At 34.8% G+C, this 19882-nt stretch overlaps 2 protein-coding genes across 3 annotated transcripts in view; one reads left to right on the plus strand and one right to left on the minus strand.

The window, feature by feature from the left end:
* LOC149786796 (DNA polymerase theta-like) overlaps positions 1-1832 on the minus strand; it is an 81682-nt gene extending 79850 nt beyond the window's left edge. The window contains exons 1-2 of the mRNA XM_089975981.1: positions 1561-1832; positions 118-148 (exon numbers count right to left, since the gene is read on the minus strand). Coding sequence (XP_089832107.1) covers positions 118-148; positions 1561-1832 — 303 coding nt within the window. The remainder of the gene's footprint in view (positions 1-117; positions 149-1560) is intronic.
* Positions 1833-8473: 6641 nt separating this feature from the next.
* The window catches only part of LOC149786797 (chromatin assembly factor 1 subunit B-like), a 50832-nt gene continuing 39423 nt past the window's right edge, over positions 8474-19882 (plus strand). Inside the window, exons 1-4 of one of the 2 annotated variants that reach the window (XM_089977299.1) lie at positions 8474-8562; positions 11343-11466; positions 11939-12044; positions 19384-19410. In XM_089977299.1, the coding sequence (XP_089833425.1) occupies positions 11344-11466; positions 11939-12044; positions 19384-19410 (256 nt within the window). In that variant the 5' untranslated portion in view covers positions 8474-8562; position 11343. Of the gene's footprint in view, positions 8563-11226; positions 11467-11938; positions 12045-19383; positions 19411-19882 lie in introns of those variants that run through there. The other variant, XM_089977300.1, reaches the window with a different exon arrangement.

A 19882-nucleotide genomic window follows, 5' to 3' on the forward strand; every position in this document is an offset into this window, starting at 1 on the left:
TACAGCCATGCATATATACACATAGGGCAGAGGGATGTACAAATGCTATCTTTATGTACACACCATTAGACAACAGTCTAAACAAGTTTTTAAAAGTGCATGTAGTTAAAATCTTACCTTTGTTTTTCCATTCTCAACAAAAGGTATGCTGAAAAATAATATTTGAGAGAAAAAAATGTCTTTGAAAATGAAGAAAGAAAGAAAGGAACTGTAAGTCATTATATATGTTGCCAATTAGCAAATCATGAAAACTGTACATGACAAGCATACTAAATACACTGAATTCACAAAAAAGTAATAATGTAAAGAGATTGTGATTTATGTTAAATTTTCCATGTTTAATTGTCTTGATTGACAAAGTGTGCATAAGACAAAATGGTAACATTTAAAACAATGAGTCTGTATAAATTCAAACAATGTTAAATCTATGACATGTAATTGGAATTTTAATATTTGGAACATGTCACTACAAGATGAGAATACATATTTTGAGCTCAGTTCCTATTTATAAATTTAAATTGACCCCCCAGTTAAAACTTTTTGGAGAAAAGAAGAATGTAAAGGTTCTACAATGATAATTTGTAATTAGGTCAAGTGCAATATGGTAATTAGACCAAGTGCAATATGGTAACTAGGTCAAGTGCAATATGGTAACAATTCTTTAAAAATATACACAAACAAATATAATTTTTAAAGCTAATTTGAGACTTCAAATGCAGAATAAACATCTGATAAACAAGAATACATAATTTAAAGGATGATCTGACAATTTCAGTGCTAACGTAAAAAGGTCATTAAAGCTGCATTCCTTTGCCAAAACGTTGAAAATTAAGATAATGGAATGACACGATAATGTAGCTCACACAATGAATAGTAGTGAAAATATTTTAGACAATGGTACAACAGTCTGAAAAAAAGGGAGAATCCAAACAGAGGCAATTAACAAAAAGGAGATAACTTAGTAATCTAAATAACAATCAATGTTTCTTTTCCAATGCAAAGTTGGACATGCCCTTTTATCATGGTGTAATTCTTTTTTTAAACAGTATAGTAAGTCCAACACCTAAACCACAGAACAACCATGGTTCTCTATCATGATAATCTTGAAATAGGAATTAGGTAACAGTGGCAAATGTAAATATACATAGCCAACCAATAATTAGCTTGAGGGATGACAAAGCAAAGTGTAGATAACACATGTTATCACCCTACAAGTGTCACTATAAGATGATTTGTACTCAATCTAAAAATTCGTCTACATATGCAAGTGTTGAAGACCCAATTAAAAATCAATTCTGAACACAGTGCCTGTTCATAATTTCGAGAAAGTGAGTCTCCATATCAAAACCACAGATGAGTGTAAATAATATAATGTTTAGACTACAACATGGATTTCATGAAAATTAAACAAGCCAAACGGGACAGTCTGGAAAGATTCTTGTGGTAATACCACTGATTCATATTGATAAGACCCTGTGAAGAAAATTAAACATTGGTTTTGAGGAAGGTTGCAGCTTTACAATTTTTGTTGTAAAATCAAAGTTTCATTTTGATCTTTACCTGACTTGTTTCGTTTCCAAATTTGAGTGCATAGAATTTCCATGGCTAAGCTTGCTGCTGGTGGTCTTTTGTTGGGGCAATCTGCTGATTGGGATTAGGCCCAGTCTCTTCTTCATAGCACCAGCTGGAGCCTGGCCTTTTGAGGAAGACCATGAAACAGTAGAGTCCTGCCCAGAAGAAGCAGTATTTTTTTCGGCTGAGCTTGTGGAATTGGTTTTTGGATGTAATGGCTGTGACTTCTGTTGTCTCCATGTCTGAGTCAGCTTTTTCATTTCTTAAACTGAAACTTAAAAAATAAGAGATTCTACATATTTTTTTCCCAGTGCTCTCATTGTCAACTGCTAAGTTCAAACAAGGCTACTTGTCTTAGGTTCAAGGTCATAAAGAACTTGATCTAAATGTATATATCATTGTGTTAAGAGTAGTAGTGGTGGTGGGGGATGGTTGTGTGGTGTAATTAAGAAAACCAAAACAAACATTCTTCTATCATGAGATCATAAATTATAGAATAAGCTTTAAGATTCTTACAATTCTGGATTGCATTCAAGGTGCTACAAAGTTTTGTTGCATGGAAAAAGTCAGAACTGGACCACGGTTCAAAACCTGACACCTCCTAACTCTACATGGATGATCTACCACTTGAGATATCCAAGCTGACACACGTAGTTCTACCATTACACTCTCTTACTGCCTTTCTGAGACAGGTCTATGTGTCTCAACGTTCAACTTCACCAGACTGCACCTGGCCTAACTGGTTGGAGGTGCATATGTTGAATCCTGTCAGCACTGACAAATGTAGCAAGAAAAATTGCACAGCTGGACCAGGGCTAGAACCTGGGACCTCGCTAACTTTATATGGGCAATCTACCACTTGAGCTATCTTAGATGACATGCCCAGTCCTACCTATTACAACTGCATTACACTTTAAACCATGTCAAATCTCATTCTAATGACTTTGAATGCAAACAAAACAATGAATTTTAGTACTAACATGGTATCATTGGCATTTGTTCCCAGACATCTAGTTGAGGCAGGATGGTGGTTGCCTGTCATGATTATGTAAGCAATGTAGTGTCCCTTCCAAGGGCAGATTCTTTATGAAAACAGGGATTTTTACACACTCCCATGAATCATTAAAGACAATAATTGTACTGCATGTGAAAAAAATGATAAAGTAATGCTATGGCAGGGCACAAAATTCATATTTACAATGTTACCACTATATGACGTATTGAGCCTTTGGAGAATTAAGTCCAGTCTAGAGAGAGCATGGGATGCCTCAGAGTAGGCAGCCGCCATCTAGGGAAAGCAGGTGCAACACCGTTGTAAACCAGGACAGGGACAACACTAACATTGTTGACAGTAAAGCACATGAGCAAATATCAAAGAAAATAAAAAGTATATGTTATTACTAAAGAATAAATAGCAATGAATGCGTTGTATACTTCATAGTATGTGATAAAAACAAATGTAACATGCCTTGCCTATGGATTTGTCCAAGTAATGAGTCTTTTTAAAGATCCAAATGTGGTGGCTGAGATGCTGATCTGTAGTGAATCACCATGTAGACTGGTGAAAAATATCTTTTTAAAAGGTGTGTAAATTTTTTCCCATAGATGACCAAGACTTGGATATTCTTCTGCAAATGATAAATAATTATTGACACAAATTTTGAGAAATGAGGCAACTGCAAAGTCAGTGAAGTGTAAATAGAATACATGTATTCACCAGCCGATCTCAATGTATCCATAAAAAAATGTACACAAAAAGCTTAATTTCATGAATTTTTCTGTCTAAAAACAAATACTTCATTCCTTGCTAATACACTCATACTAACTCTTTATTTTCTGAAAAATTAATATTTGCCATACAAAGGGTCTTTTATTTGACAGACAATAAAATGAATTGTTGTTGTTATTGTAGGGTTTAATGCCATTTTTCAGCACATGATAGGCCATATATGGCAGCCAGTAATAATGGTGGAGGAAGAACCTGGGAAAGCCCTGGAAAGAACCACCGACCCACGAGAAGCTACTGGCAGGCTTTCTCACATACCCACATTGGCCGAATCCAAGACTCGAACTCACACAGACAGAGGTGAGATAGCAGTGATCTGTAACAGAGAGTACTTTAGACCACTTGGGGCCCCCCAATAAAACGAATAAATAAAAAATTAATATTTGCCATACAAATGGTCTTTTGTTTGACAGACAATAAAATGAATAAATACAAATTAATATTTGCTGTACAAAGGGTCTTTTATTTGACAGACGATAAGATGAATAAATAAAAAATTTGGAGTTTCTATATTGAAACTTTCATTTCATAATATTATAAATGAGGTCAAGGGTATTAACCTTATAATGAGATGAACAATTCTAAAGATGCTGCCTCAGCCAATTTTACGAGTAAACCATCCAATTTCATAGATAGAGTGATCTCCATAAAAAACAAGTCATTTTCTAAACACCAGGTAGAAAAAAAAGAAATAAAATAACCCCTATATCTATTCAAACTCATGTTTATAACTATGACTTAGCACGATATGTGTGAGCAAAAACTGGGAGAAGTATGTTTGATTATAACTGATAAACTCAAATGGTTCTGATTCAGTCAGTTATCATCAATAGTGATGTACTGGAAATTTAATATTACAATGACAAGTGACCCGCACATACACTGGAGTGATTTAAATACTGATATCAAAAAGAAAAAGAAAATATTCCAGCTAATGGTTTAACTCACATAACAACTCACATTAATATTTTAAAACCACTGTGCACATCTAAAGACCACCCATCTCCAGATGATCAAACAAATTTAATAGCCATTGTTTCAAATGTTTATTTTGGCGACTGATCAGGAAGAAAAAAAATGTTCCCAAACCATTTAATAATAATAATAACAATAATAATAATAATAATGCTTTATTTATAGAGGGTGACTCATTAGTCAAGGACTATTCTCGCTTGAGGCCCTCTTAAGGAGAGTATAACAGTGCGCATTATATAAAGATAGCAATAATTACTGTTTATATAACATGTTTAGTATTAAAATACTAAATTCCATTATCTATTAGAAGCACATACATGCTTATGATATCTCTTCTTAAATACTCTAACATTTTCAGCAGATTTTACATGTAGTGGAAGCTTGTTCCACAGAACTGTACCAGAGTATTGGAGGCTGTTTTTAAATTGCTTTATTCTTGGTTTTGGTGCTAGAAGGTTTCCATGTGATATTGATCTCAACTGGTATTGTGTTGAAAAAGGCCTGAATAAGTCCTGAAGATACTCTGGTGCAGTTCCATGTAGACATTTATATAAAAGAACTGCCTTGTCAGAATCTATTCTGTCATATATTGTGAAACATTTGAGTTCTGTAAATAATGCTTTTGAGGGATGATCAATAGATGCATGTAAACTTATGCGTGATGCTCGTTTCTGAAGTTTATAAATCCTGTCAAGCTCAGATTAAGCAGTTTCTCTCTACATTTGAACAATAATCCATTGTTGGAAGAATATGTGACTTGTAGTATAGATTTTAAGTTTCCATAGGTAAATATTTCTTGACTTTGCTGAGTAGGGCAATACTGGATGACAGTGTTTTATAAAGCTTATCAATATGGTCATTCCATAATAAATTATTATCTATGGTCACACCTACAAGTTTTTCATGTTTGACATTTTCTAATGGATGATTATTTATTGCAAGAGATAGTTCCGGGTTCCCTAACTTGTGTAGCTTTGTGATGTCCCCAAAATCATACATTTTCTTTTACCTTCATTAATTACCATCCTATTTTGTTGTGTCCAGCTTTAGACTCTAATAAGGTCTGAGTTTAATCTCATTTGGATAACTTCAGTATCAGAACTAGATGTATACAAGGTTGCATCATCTGCAAACAAATCTGTATTTGTGGATTCATTATTTAATGGTAGATCATTGATATAGATAAGGAAGAAGAAAAGGCCCAAAACTGAGCCTTGAGGGACCCCTGAATGAATAGTGCGAGTTTGAGAGCTAATATTGCCAATGCTTACTTGTTGAGACCTTTGGTTTATGTATGATCTAAACCAGTTTAAAGAGAGATTGTCGAACCTTAACAGTTCAACTTTTGCAGCAGAATTTCATGACCAACAAGATCAAATGCTTTCTTGAAGTCAAGGAAAACAATCCCAGTCATATAGCCATTATCTGTTTCCTTCGGGCAAAGATCGATTAATTTGGTAAGTTCTGTTTGGCACAAGTGGTGCTTTCTATATCCTGATTGCACTTTATGAAATAGAGAGTATGTTTCAAAAAATGTATAGACCTGAATCGCTACATGCTTTTCAAATAATTTTGACAATACAGGTAGAACTGATATTGGTCTGTAAATCCCTGGATCCTCCTTTTCTCCTTTCTTAAAGACATGTGTAAACTTTGCACATTTCAGTGTTTCTGGAAAATTACCACTCATTATACTTAAGTTTATGATATGCATTAGAGACTTTGTTATTACTGGTGGAGCAATTTTAAGAATTCGTGGACCAATCCAATCCAACCCAGAGGATTTATTAATATTCACCTTAATTAACATATCAAAAACATTAGCTTCACTAACATTAGCTACTGAAAAATAATTATTGTCAGGAATTTTAGCTCTTATAAATAACAGAAGAGCATCAAGTTCAATTGGGCTGTTAGTCTGGTTCTGAATACTGTTACTGGAGATGCTTATGAAGAAATTGTTGAACATTTCCACAATGTCTTATACAGATGTTGCTATATCATCATTTTGCTTAAGTCTGGGTGGAAGACAACTGTTCCTGGGTGAGTTCAGCTCTTTTAGATGCTTCCACAATGTCTTGGTACTCTTACGTTCATCAATAGCCTGTTTATAGTTGTTATCTTTTGCCTTATCTATCAGGTGCTTAGTTTTATTCCTCCACTTTCTATAGCTTTTCGCGTCTTTTTTCTTGTGGAAATTATCTCTTAGGTGCCTAGCCTCATTGATCTCAGGGGTAATCCACTTGGGTGTAATTTGGTGTTTAACCCTTTTTGCTTTAATTGGGGCATGCTTGTCTAAGGCTGCATTGAACATTCGATGCCATTTGTCTAAGGCAGTGTTGACATCAGCTATATTGCAGACTGAATTGGAACGGTTTGCAAACTAAATCTATTAAAAACATTTCCACATCAAACTGTTTAAAGTACCTGTATTGTATTTCAATGTGTTGACCATTTTTAGATGATTTCGGAACATGTCTAGTTATACAGACTGGGTATTGGTCACTCAGTCCATACACTGGCACATTAATTTCACTTATGTTTTCAGGTTTATTAGTATAGACATGATCAATGATAGTAACATTTTTATCTGTTACTCTAGTTGGGGATTTAATTAATTGATTAAAGTTGTAAGTTTCAAGGTTACTTATCCATGTTAATGGTGGAGTTTTCATGTAGTCAATGTTATAATCACCTAATATGATAGTTTCTAAATCTTCCTTTAGCAATGCTTTTTGAATCTGCACCTCAAATCTATCAATCCAATCAGCTGTGGAACTAGGTGGCCTGTAAACTGAACATAAGAGTATTCGCTTTGATTGGGCAAGGGTTACTTTGATCCAGATACTGTCTACACCAATAGTCTCTAGATCAACATGTCTGTTATAACTAATGGAACTGTCTATAGGGTCCCGAGTGGCCGAGTGGTCTAACGCGCTCTCCGTTACGGATCACTGCTATCTCATCTCTGTCTGCGTGGGTTTGAGTTTCGGATTCGGCTAATGTGGGTATGTGAGAAAGCTTGCCAATAGCTTTTCTTGGGTCGGTGGTTCTTTCTGGGTTTTCCCAGGTTCTTCCTCCACCATTAATACTGGCCGCCATGTATAGCCTATCGTGTGCTGAAAGATGGCGTTAAACCCTACAACAACAGCAACAACAACAAGGATTTGTCTACATAGAGAAAAATACCCCCCCCCCCCATGGATTCCCTATCTTTTCTTTCAAAGTTGAACCCCTGTATTTGGAGAGACAAATCATCAGTATCATCAGAAAGAAAGGCTTCACATAGGCCTAGAACATTGACTGTAATATTAACTTTATCTCATTCAGTTTAGGGATGATGTGTTGAATATTTAGGTTGATTACTTGCAGACCTCTTTTGATGAGGCCAAATATATGACAATTTTGATCAGAGGATTGATTTTCAGACAAGATAATATGCAGTGTATTGTTTTTAGACTTGACCGATTTCTTTTCATCACATACAAGATCCATCTGCTGTATCATGACCACATGTAGTGGATACATGAGAATGTTTGATGAGACTGATTTACATACCTACGAGAAGACATTGATATATAAGACACTTGAGGAGCCTCAGAGGGAGAAGTAACTTGAACAGTATCGCATAGTTGTTTACATGTGAACAAGTTGCACTTTGTACACAAATCAGACAGTGCCTGAAATCTGATTATAAAAATTATAATTATTACATTCAAAATTATACACATATTCTAACGCATTTACCTCTGCCTTTATGCCCATAATGCATGGAAGAAATTGACGCAGGTTTAGACTTTCGTTTACTGTAATGGTTTCATTTTTGTGCTTAATATTGTATACAATTTTCGAAAAAAGGGACAATTGAAAGACGGCCTGTTTTCGAAACTTCCGCCATCCCTTTTGTTTTGTTTCAAATCGAGGCTAATCGCTTGTAGCTTTAACAAATTTATAATTGCTTATTAATATTGGTAAAATCTTCCTGTAACAAGAGAAAAATTTGGATTTTATAATTTATTGTTTGAAATGTAATTATTTACAAACAGTTGAAACCACATAAAATATTAAATATCCTTCTGTAAACTAATTAAAAATTTTAATGATGTAAGTGAACACCCCGGCGGGAATATTTATTGATGACGAGGGAACAATACACATTTTCTGGAGAAAAAATAAATATTTTAATTGCTTACATAGTGTGTTTACAAGGCGAACAGTCTGTAGATAGGGTAATTAAACTACTTAAACTGAATGAGAGTGTGATAGATCATAATAAAATTAAAGCTCTCTAAGAAAACTAGTATTTCTTCTTAAGACTGAGATGTTTAGTTTTTATGCGAAGTATATATATATTGGTTTGATTTTTTGTTTTGTCGCAGCATTACTGTTGTTCTCTGATTGAATCATGGTTCGGCCAATTATCCTTTCATATTAGGATTTTTTTTTTTGTTTGTTTTCTTTTAATCCTACGCTGCTGTTAACTTGGTGTTTTTTCTCTTTGTTTTTCTTTCTTTTCTTTAGAGGTGTGTTTAATTTGAACATTTCTTAGTCGATATAATTTGTTAAAATTTGTATGTGCAGTGTGTACCAAGCCCCAAAATTTCTATCACACGGGAACAGATTGGAAATAAGTTTTATGAACATTAATGGGATATCGTTAGGTCATGGGCGAACATATTTTCTGATTCTTTTCTTTTTCTTTTTTTAATATAAAATCTGCTAACATTTAAAACGTAGAATAGTGTACTCCAGACAAGATAAATATTCACTTTTTTGAGTTATATTGTATTGCGTGTGTAGGTTTTGCAGTCAAGTTTATGTATGCCTTTGTCTTGCACCTTGTTAGTAATGCAGATGTTTTATATCTGTGCTCTAAGGTAAGATAATTTCATATGGTAATAGGATATTACAGTGACACCAAAAGGTATCATTAATTATCAAAATTATGAAATGTTAATCAAAACTTGCATGCTCTTTCTTGCTTCTGTCTTTCTTCCATCCATCCTATACAGTATAAACATACAAAACTTGAATTGAACTTCAGTTATTAAAAACATTTAAAAGCACCTAAACTAATATAATAGAAGAAAATCTCCCGGAGTGTTGCTAGCAAGTTTCTTATTCCACTTCTATTTTCAGATAATTAAAGGTGTCGTATCATAATCATACTTGCTGTAAATATGATGTAAGATTTTCTCTTGTCTTTGCACGTAAAACAAAGGCATAAAAATGTTTTTCATCCTCTACCTTGTTTACACACATGAGGCAACATCTGCAATCCCTTGGAACATGTTAGGCAACAGTTTCAGTTTGCAGAGAATGAACACTGATTTGAAACTATTCTTGATTTTGCTATAAACAAATAATTTAGGATTTTTATTGATATTGTTTTTCTGCCATACATGAAAATCTGTGAAATAAAATAAAAATGTTTTAGAATTACCAGTTGAAATTTGTTGACTTAGATGATGTCAGAAAAATATTTCCATATTTGTAAATAAAACAGTTGAATACAAGAGACTAACTACTTCTCAATAAAAATGTAGTAGTTGAGCTGTAGTTCACTTTGTATCATCGCAGGGGGTCATGCTATCACGTGAAGTGTGCAACTAAGTTGCCTAAAAATGTAAACTTCACCCTCTGTTAGGAAAGTGAAAACAACTTGTGATTTTTTAGAGGTATATTGAGTGACCATACTTTTTAAGATGCTTAGTCACCATAGACAGGTTAGTTAAAGTGTAGTGCTGTTGTAGCTCAAGGCGAAATGTAGGCATCAAGCCGTCCCATAGCTGGTGTTGATAACAGTTGCACCAACCAACATACTATTGCACATTCACAAGCATGTGTTTTCAAAAATGATTGACCATTAAACTTTTCCCCGAGTAAGCAACTATTACAGCTCGATTTCTGCAAGTTATCCATTGATGATAAAACAAAAACTTGTGTTTTGAAACTTAAGAGTATGTAAATAGCTATTTGTGTTTTAACAATAAAATGAATCTGTGATCTGAATATTTTAACTGCCATGTGTACATTATTTCCTTTGTAAACTCAGTCCCATTGCTGTCTGGGAAGTAGGCCTACCTCTGTATTGGATAATTTATTTTCTTAAATCTTGGGGCAAATATATTCCCAAAAATATACAATTTTTACAAAGCAAACTCTATTATGTTACTGAAGATTTAGCTTTAAAATGCAATTATGTAGTTCAGAAACATATCAGACAATGCTATGTTGTGGAATTTGAGAAATGCTCAAGGTCAAAATTGGTTGACAAATAAAACCTTAAATCTGCAATGCTATCAGTGGACTGTTGTAACGAAGCTATGAGGTGAGTTGTTACACTAAGAAGACCCCTCTTTCTGAAAGTAGACGCAATCACATATTGGCTGTGTCAGTTCATTTGGAAAGAAGTGCTTAGTTCATTTATATACCAAGTTGAATGCTTCATTGTGATGTCTGAATAGATATGGTGGTATTTTATTGACAACAAAGAAATTAGGACAAACAGTATGATCTGAAGACACAGGTGCATGTGCCCTCATACATGGTGCAAGAGTAGTTTTAAATAATTTTAGAAATCTTTTCAGGTGCCATTTTATAGTGAACTTTAAGAAAATAAAAAAAATATTTCTTGATTAACTAACTTGCAAATACAATACTTAGTTGAAACTTGGTTTTGGTAGATGTATTTGATTCTGCTTTGTGAGATCAAAGTATTGGAATTTAAAATTCTTGTAAGACCAAAAATAATGGAATTGTTGAATGTAAATAAGTGATTTCTTTACTTTTATCTTTTGTTGTATGTACTTTATTAAGAATTAATTTATTTACTCAGGAGCATTTATCTTCCTAAAAATTTGTGCAATATATTTACTACTGAACATTTTCCTTGGTGCTGTAAAGCAGTGATTGTGCTTATGTGCTTTTAAACCTTATACTTACATACACTTGCTTACTTAATTACTTTTCTAAAATTCCAGGGTTTTTGTTTTTTATTTTTTTTAAGAATGAAGGTGACAACTCCTGAAATTTCCTGGCATGAGAGAGATCCTGTCTACAGTGTTGACTTCCAGCCAGGCAAGCGTTCGATTCAAAGACTAGCAACTGGTGGTGTGGACAAATATGTCCGTGTAGGTATCTGAATTTCAAAGTATTTGTATGCCAAAAAATACTATATATAATAATTAGTTTACTATTTTCATGCTATTTATAAATTTAAGTATTACTGAATTTAAAATGAAAATAACTTTTTAATAAAAATCGTTGCTGTTAGTCTAGTTATTAAAAGTTCAAAACATGGCTTTCATAGAGAGTAATAGCAGTAAAGTTCTCCAACATTTAGTGATAAAAAAATGAACAGCTTTTTGTTTCTCTGTGTTACATTTATTTGATGAGCCTGCATTTCATTAAGCTTGGCATCTACATTCATGTCTATATCTGTCCATACCCTTGATGTTAAAGTTTTTTATGTGGTCACTTTTTCTAGTACAGTTGGTTACATAGTACTCTTACTTGTTATATGGATTGATATGTACAACACTAAAGTGTCTAAAGTTTGTAGGCCATCTTGCTGTGATTATTGTATATGAATATTTTTCCCAGATCTGGCAGGTGCTAACAGATATAGATGGAAAAGCCTCTGTTGAATTCCTGGCTCACCTGAAGCGTCATACGAAGGCTGTCAATGTATGTAGGTTCTCCCCAGATGGTAGGTGTCAAGAGATTAATATCAGTCTAAGTCACAACATGTCAAATATTCAGAAATTGTTTTCTTCATCATATTGTTTAAGAAAATTGTATATATTTTATGCAACATAATGATGCCTTCAATTCTCAAATGATGTGGCCTTCTTCCATAGCTTGGAAAATGAATTAAGAAAATTAGCTCGCATGATAGACATCTTAAGATTCCATAAATAGTTCTTGTTCTCAGGTTGCAAGAGGTTCCTTGCATACCTCTATTTAAAATGCTTTTTGTACTGATTAATTATTTTAAATTTGCTTCAGATATATTTGAATGGTGAAAGCTGGTAATCATCATATCTGTTTGTCATAAAAACATGCACAATACGATATGGCATTAACTAGTCTGTCTCACCTTAAGACTCAGTTGGCACAATTTGCTATAGTTATCTCTTTTATTGAAAAAAAATCTAGTGTTATTGTATTGTTGTGTGTATTTGAGCTTTCTTATCAATTTTGACAACAGGCTTTATAGACTGCATACATAATGCTGGGCAAGAAGAGAAAAATAAATGATAAGCATTAAGGATAGGTCCTGTATAGGAGCCAAGTGTCTTGTTAGGACTGCTTGGATTTGCCTCCCCATAGATTTGAAAAAATGTATGTACAAATGGATTTTGACCAATGGAAATGGGATTCTACTCTGTGCATGCAAAGCACTTAACTACTGTAGACTAACATTGCCCGATCTGTTTTTGAGAGTGCATCATTTTTGTGTTTACATTTGTCAGTAAATGTTGATCAGTTCTTTAATAGCTGTTAAGGCTGCAGTCGTTTCACATGTTAACAGCCTTGGTTAGTATACGGCCTGTTAATGTTTACAGAATTGGTTATGTATACATGTACGTTCCTGTGCCTGTTATTGATGGATATGATTGATACTCATTTTTCTTTGTTAAATTGTTTCTTAAGATGTGTACCTGTGATTTTCACATAAAATGTGGCATCATCCGGAAAAGCAGAACTTGCTGAGGATTGTTTATAGTACACATTACACATCATTTTACATCAGGTTGATTTACTGATAATGCTGATAAACATTTCTTACAGTATTTTACTTCAAACAACATCCCTGTTAACAGAACCTTTGATTAGTAACATTTTGTTTGCAGGGTCCCTGCACCATCCTGATTTTTAAGGAGGTCCTGGAATCCAGCTGGAATTTGAATTCAATTATAATATCCTGGAAACCTTAAAAATTACTTTTGTCATAAAATATCCTAGAATTTGATATTAAATCATCTACATATATGTAGCAGTAGGAAACAATAACAGGTCAGTTCTGTGGATGTTTTACGACATAAAACAAAAGAAACATCTGTACATCTAATGGGTAGATAGGACGAAAGGTTAATTGTTTCTATTTATGTTGAATGAATGGCATTATTTCAGTTTTTTTAAATTGTGTATCTGTTTAGACTTACTATATACATTGCAACCTTAATAGCTTTAAACTGTCCATGTCGTTATTTGCAAGGGTGGTACAAACCAGGAATGGATAAATCCAGATTGTCCACCATCAGGCTGCTGGCATACTTCGTATTGTACTATGTGTCCATTAAATAGGCCATGGACTTTATTGGTATGACTGATCAGATGTTTTCCATTACTTACTTTCGATATTGTTCCCAACACTTTTTGCAACTTCCAATACAGACGTACTTAACTGTCATGAACAAAAGGTAAACTTGCAAGCTATTGCCGAAACACTGAACATCAGAGGAGTCAAAATTATTTGCACTCTCTTGACATGGAGGATAAAATTTCAAGTTGACTTTGGTATCACCCTTGTAAACTCATTTCCAGACAATTTCCATAGATGCTCACCAGGGAGCATGATTAGCGCAAAATTTGTATGAATTTGCACACTTGGAAAGTGGGGATGTGCGAGAACTCATGCAATTAATTTCTAGTGATGCATATGGAAATGTACTCTGCGGAGTATACAACTTTATTTACCCATTTACCCATAAAGTACTTGTAGAAATGGTAAAAATATTGAAGTGACTGTCGCGATGTGTATTTTGTCATATCTTGTTTTTACAGCATAACGTGAATGGTTGTTTTTCTAAATTTTATTGGCACTTTGGGCCTCGTAACAAGCATTGTGTTAAATTTTGAACCATGCATAAAGAAAGTTTTACAAAGGCGTGTTTATAATATGGGCTATCAAGAAGACCTAAAATGGCCCATTCCCATAGTTGTTCATCTGTAGATAATGATTTAGAATGAAGGCAATATATTTATAAAGTCAAGAAGTATATCTGATTATATGAGCTGGGAATGTATTAAAGTAGATGCCAGTGAATGATTTTGAACCAAAAAATCGCATTAAATTTGAATCCAGTGTACATGCTGGATTGACCAAAACAGATGGCATGACAGTCAACCCATTATTTCAGCAGTATTTCGAGATTAAATGTAGAAAAGGCAGAAAAACAAGCCAAATTCAAATGCAAACAATTTAAAAGTAGAGTTCACTTTTTGTTTATATTCTAGTCACAATTTAGCCCAGTTGGATCTTGTGCTACAAAACTATATAACCCTAATATAAAGGTTACAATAAATCTGATAAATAAGAATCTAAAAAGGAGATTAAAAAGTAAAGATATGTATTTGATTATAATACACTAATGGACATAAAATCCTAATTAGCATTACAGAATAGTAAATCTTGCATACTTGTCACCAGAGTGCTAATTCAAGAAAGTTGGACTTTGGCAGTGTTTATGTTGGTGAAAAATCCCTGTGAGCTGTGAAAGGGTGTTCTCAGTAGGGAACAATATTTATACGCCGATATGAAACCGATTAAGCAGAGAAACAATTATCAGGTTAATACTTATACAGCTAGAGGCGACATCTTTTAAAAATTGAGATTTTATTAGGGGTCTTACAGAGTGGATAAAGAAAAAAAGAGATGGATATTGAAGTGTTATGTAAATAATGAAGTATGGCCGTTTCCTCCTCCCCTTCAATATTGTTCTACTCAACCCTTATTTTTTGGACAAGGGGGGAGATCCCTTATGATAAAATCCTGGGACCATCTCTGAATTCCTTTCTTGCCATTCAGTAGATTTTTTGTCAACTACATTACATACCTCTCCAGTGGCTTAGTGGTTAGGGTGTCCTCCTCGGATGGGGGGGGTTGTGGTTCAAACGCTGGCTGAGTCATACCAAAGACTTAAAAATGGTACTTACAGCTGCCTTGCTAGGCACTCAGCATTAAGAGGTTAGTGTTAGGACTGGTCGGCCTGGTGTCAGGATAATGTGACTGGGTGAGACATCATGCTACATGTCTGCAGCATGATGCCCCAGTGCTAGACATCACTATAAACTGCCTCACTGCAGACATCATAGTGATATGACTGAAAAATTGTTAAAGCTACATTAAAAATCCAAATCACACACATCAACTACATGTCCCGATCACATTAACTTCAAGAAATAACCTCATTTACCTTTGAATCCAGCTCTCCTCGAAAACCGAAAAGCATGGGTTAGGTGGTATGTCTCTCGTTTAGTTTGGGACTGGTGAATCATATGTTGGTCAAGGTTCATGCATTGAAAGTAGGTGATAGTTTGCATTGACACAAGATAGACTAGTTTCACAAGTTGTGTTGCCTTTTGAGCCAAATGACCATCACAGAAAAACATCCTCCAGTCAGACTATATTTCTGTGTTGGATATGGCACCGCCGGCTCAGGAAGTATACACAGAAGATAATGTCCACACCATCAGGGCATGAAATCAATGCTGATTGGCTAAACCATCATTATTGACTTTAAACTCCATCTGTCACCAATCCATAGCTGCCAAGTGTCCCTTTTTTCCTGGATTTTGGACCTGAGTATGGGTGTACGTTTTTCTTGCTAAAGTATATTTTTTAATATAATTTTAAAAAGAGACAAATGTCCTTGCAATTTTCTGCTTTGAAAGGGCACTTGGTTGCATTCTGATATAAATGTAATGCATGTATATAGGAATAGAGTTCTAAAATTTGATTGCTTCAATCAAAATCATGGCTACCATGCCTATCTTTATCCACCATATTGGATTTTGCAAAGAGTTCCTGCTATCACTGTATCTCATCTTCATAATCAACTTCTAATCATGTCGAAAAGAAAAGCAGAATATTCAGAATTTTCTCATTGAAAGACAAGAAAACAACTAGAAGGATAATTGAGCCGTCTTGTTTAGATTTGTGAAACCATCTAGTAAAGGAGAAAACTTTACATTTTGCAAATTGTGTAATGTGATTTCGCTATTGGACATAGAGGCGCCTATGACATACAAGATCATGAAAAAGCTAATAAACATCAGCTTGATGTAATTCGATAAAAATTCAGTTTATTAAATTTCTTTTAGAAGAGAACCTTCCTCCTTGCTAGTGAATTATATTGCACACATTTTTTAGACCATAAAATCGCAGTGGATTACTTGTGTGAAGAACAAAAACAGTTCAGTAAGAAAAGCACACAGTATTCAGATCATCGATGAAAGATGGTACATTGAAATCGATAATGAATGAAGAAAAAAAGCAAGATGTGGAAAAGGCTCATGTAAATAGCCTGTGTCTGAGTGTGTGTTACACTCTTGCACCTTCTAAATGGGCACCCAAATGGAACAAGGTGCCCATTCAGAAGGCGCAAGAGTGCAATACATGCATCTTTGACCGTGACTAATTAAGGAAGGTACTGTCCTACTTTACTGATAGTTTTAGATGTCGAAAATAGTTACATATGACTTAAAATTTTAAAAATCGGTATTTGGTCCTGAAAATCAGTATTTATGTTATAAGCAGTCAGTATTTTTGTACTTAGGGGTTGGCAGATATGTTAATGAGCAATGAAAATTACCACCAGTCACTATCATAACGTTTAACGTGATCTGGTGTTGAATCTGTCAGATAAAACACGAGTTAGCATTCTCTTGTTCATTTTATTGTGTTAATTAGGTACCTATCAAAATCCAACATTTGAGATAACAGTAAATGCTCTCAGCACAATTGGACATATTTTTAACCACTTGTCCAGTCTTCAGGTGAGTGTGATTGTTGTCAAACAGTCTTCATGCAGATGGAAATAGCCTGTTATGACCAATTGTAAAAGGTCATGTTTGCTGCCTTCATGAATAATGTAGAATTATTCAGAACAGATGAATAATCTAGATTTATACAGAACAATGTGTTTTAACATTTTTATCATTGTTGATATATTCAATGGATTGTGTAATAGCTGTAAATGTTGAAGTGCACATTTGCCATTTGAATGGCAGAAATCAGATGATGATGAGAGAATTGCATTCACATATATGATCTAAAGAAGAGATTTAGAAAACGTCCTGTGGAAATGAATATGAAGTATGATCCATGAAAGGCTGTAATGTTGTGTACTTTATGCATGGAGTATTCAAGTAATTTCTTCAACTCCTCAACCTGTCTTGGCTGCATATACATGTACTCTATGCAGATAACTCTCTACTACGGAGGCACCTGATCTAGGGTGGATTATATTACCAGATTATCATTATGACTGAAATCAAACATTTCCTGCTCCATCGTTAAGACAGGGAGTGGCTAGTGGCGGGAATACTTTCAGAATCTCCCCCCCCCCCCATTTCAGTCACAGTCTTTGCAGATGTCAGTTTGTTTGTTTGTTGGGGGCATTGTCAGTGGCAGATGGACTGTGCAGGAGAAGGTTCTTCACGTCAGTTTGTTGGAAATGAAGGCCGCATCTTTGCATTCCTTAACACAGAGGCCTGGGCTGGCAATGCCCTGTCAATCAACTGGGAGGGTATATGGGCCTGTGGAGTTTTCATATTGATGCTGATCCAAAAGATAAGGGGCAAGGCTTGCAAAAAAGTTCTGATTTGTCTTCTTTAATGAGACAGATCCTGGATGAAGGATGAGTAATATCTTGTGTCTAGGAAAATTGTGCTGCTCAAGCAGACAAGTTCTTCATCATCCTGTGTCCAGAGAAATTCCTCCAAACCTGGATCTTGTCATCGATGCTATGTGTGAAAAGGATTTCTGTGCTTCAGTCATGGAGGGGATCTTGACAGCTAGGAGACCATGCTCTTCCAAGGCACATATGAGGAAGTGGCACATTTTCACTGGCTGGTATCATAATAACATCACACAACTCTTAGTCTCCATCCTGAACTTGGCTAATTTCTTTTCATCTTAGAGGACAAAATGTTAATCCTTGTCATGATCAGGGGATACTGTTCTTTGATTTCAGACATGTTCAGACTTCATGGAGGGATGCTATTGGTTGTGACAAGGTTTGTATTTCCAACTTGTCCAGTTTTTGACCAATCCTTGCCCCATTCACTCAACATTATTCCTGAAATTGACCCTCATCTTGGTCTTGGCTAAGCTCAGCTCCTCCAGCTTTGAGCCTCTGTCTTCAACCTTGCTGAAGTTGTAATCATACAAGACATGTTTCTTAATAGCACTAGAAGGGTGAGTGATCCGCATGAACTGTCCTTTATTCCCAACTACATGCAGTTTCAAAGAAGACATTATCATCTTTTTGCTGTTCTCAGTCCAGAGAGGTTGAGATGCATGCTTGATCCATGTTCACAAATGCTATCTCAGGCACTCAAAAAGAGAGAGCAGTATCTCTTCAAACCATTGTTAGGCAGCCAGGCAGTGTGCCTTGTAGCTTTCACTGGATTTGGCAGGGACACATTAGCAGGTACGGCAATAGCCGGCTGTGTGGCCTCATTGGAATCTCCTTCACACAAGTAGAGTGGTTACCATGCTCATTTGGGGTAATGTGGGTCGAGCTTGTTTGCTCATGCATTTACTCTTGCCTATTCTCCTCAAGTTAATGTGATTGGGTAATGTATTCATGGGAGTAAAGGACATTTTTAGTAAATTATGTTTTTCCTAGGATAGTTATCCCATCACATTATTATCAATCCCAGCAACCATGTGGGTTTTGCTCAAGCATAAACTGGTTAACGTTTGGGATACATGTGGCTACCTGTTGGGTGGGGCACCTGTTGTATAATTTGTAGTAGTTACTTCCCTTTGAACATATGACTTGTGGGCAGAAAGGCATATTTCATCTTTCAGAAAGGACTTGATGGAGGCAGCAAAAGCTATATCCTAATGTTAAAATGATCAGGTTCTTGGAGAAATATGATTTACTGAAAATATTTTGTTATTACTTTAAAAGTCATATTTTATTCCATGTTCATATACTTGTTGTCAAGTTCTAGATAATGCAGATAGTAAATAAAAATGGCATTCAATGTTACTGTTCTTTTATGCTGCTGACATGAACTTCCTGTTTCAGGGGACTGCCTTGCATCAGCTGGCGATGGTGAGAACTTTTACTTATCCTTGTTTTTGTTGTCCTTTTTTACTATAATGTAGTCAAAGAGCTTCTTGCCCAGAAATGAGCATAAAGGTGGAAATTGTACTCAGATTTATTTTAAAAGAAGACTAATTGCTAGTAACTTTGCATTTTGTTAGATTAAAGATACAAAAGTTTTGGCAATAGTTGATCGTTTATATCTCATCACGCATGCTACTTCAGTTCCCTTAGCATGATTTTCATTTGACACTTTTTGCAGTGAGGACATGTTTGTTATTATGTTCATCCTTTCCAGCAAGCTTGCTAACAAGAGTGTGACACACACACACAAACACACACAAAGCAGTATAAACAAATGACATTTGAAATGCTTGTATAAAATTGATATGACCTGATTCAGGCCATTATATCAGTTTTTAAATGTATTGCATATTTTTAAACATTTTGGATTTGGATGGGATTTTTATGTGCAACGGTC

The sequence above is a fragment of the Sinohyriopsis cumingii genome, chromosome 12 (genome assembly GCF_028554795.1).
Source record: "Sinohyriopsis cumingii isolate HCF-2022 chromosome 12, ASM2855479v2, whole genome shotgun sequence".
Classification (NCBI taxonomy): Eukaryota; Metazoa; Mollusca; class Bivalvia; order Unionida; family Unionidae; genus Sinohyriopsis; species Sinohyriopsis cumingii.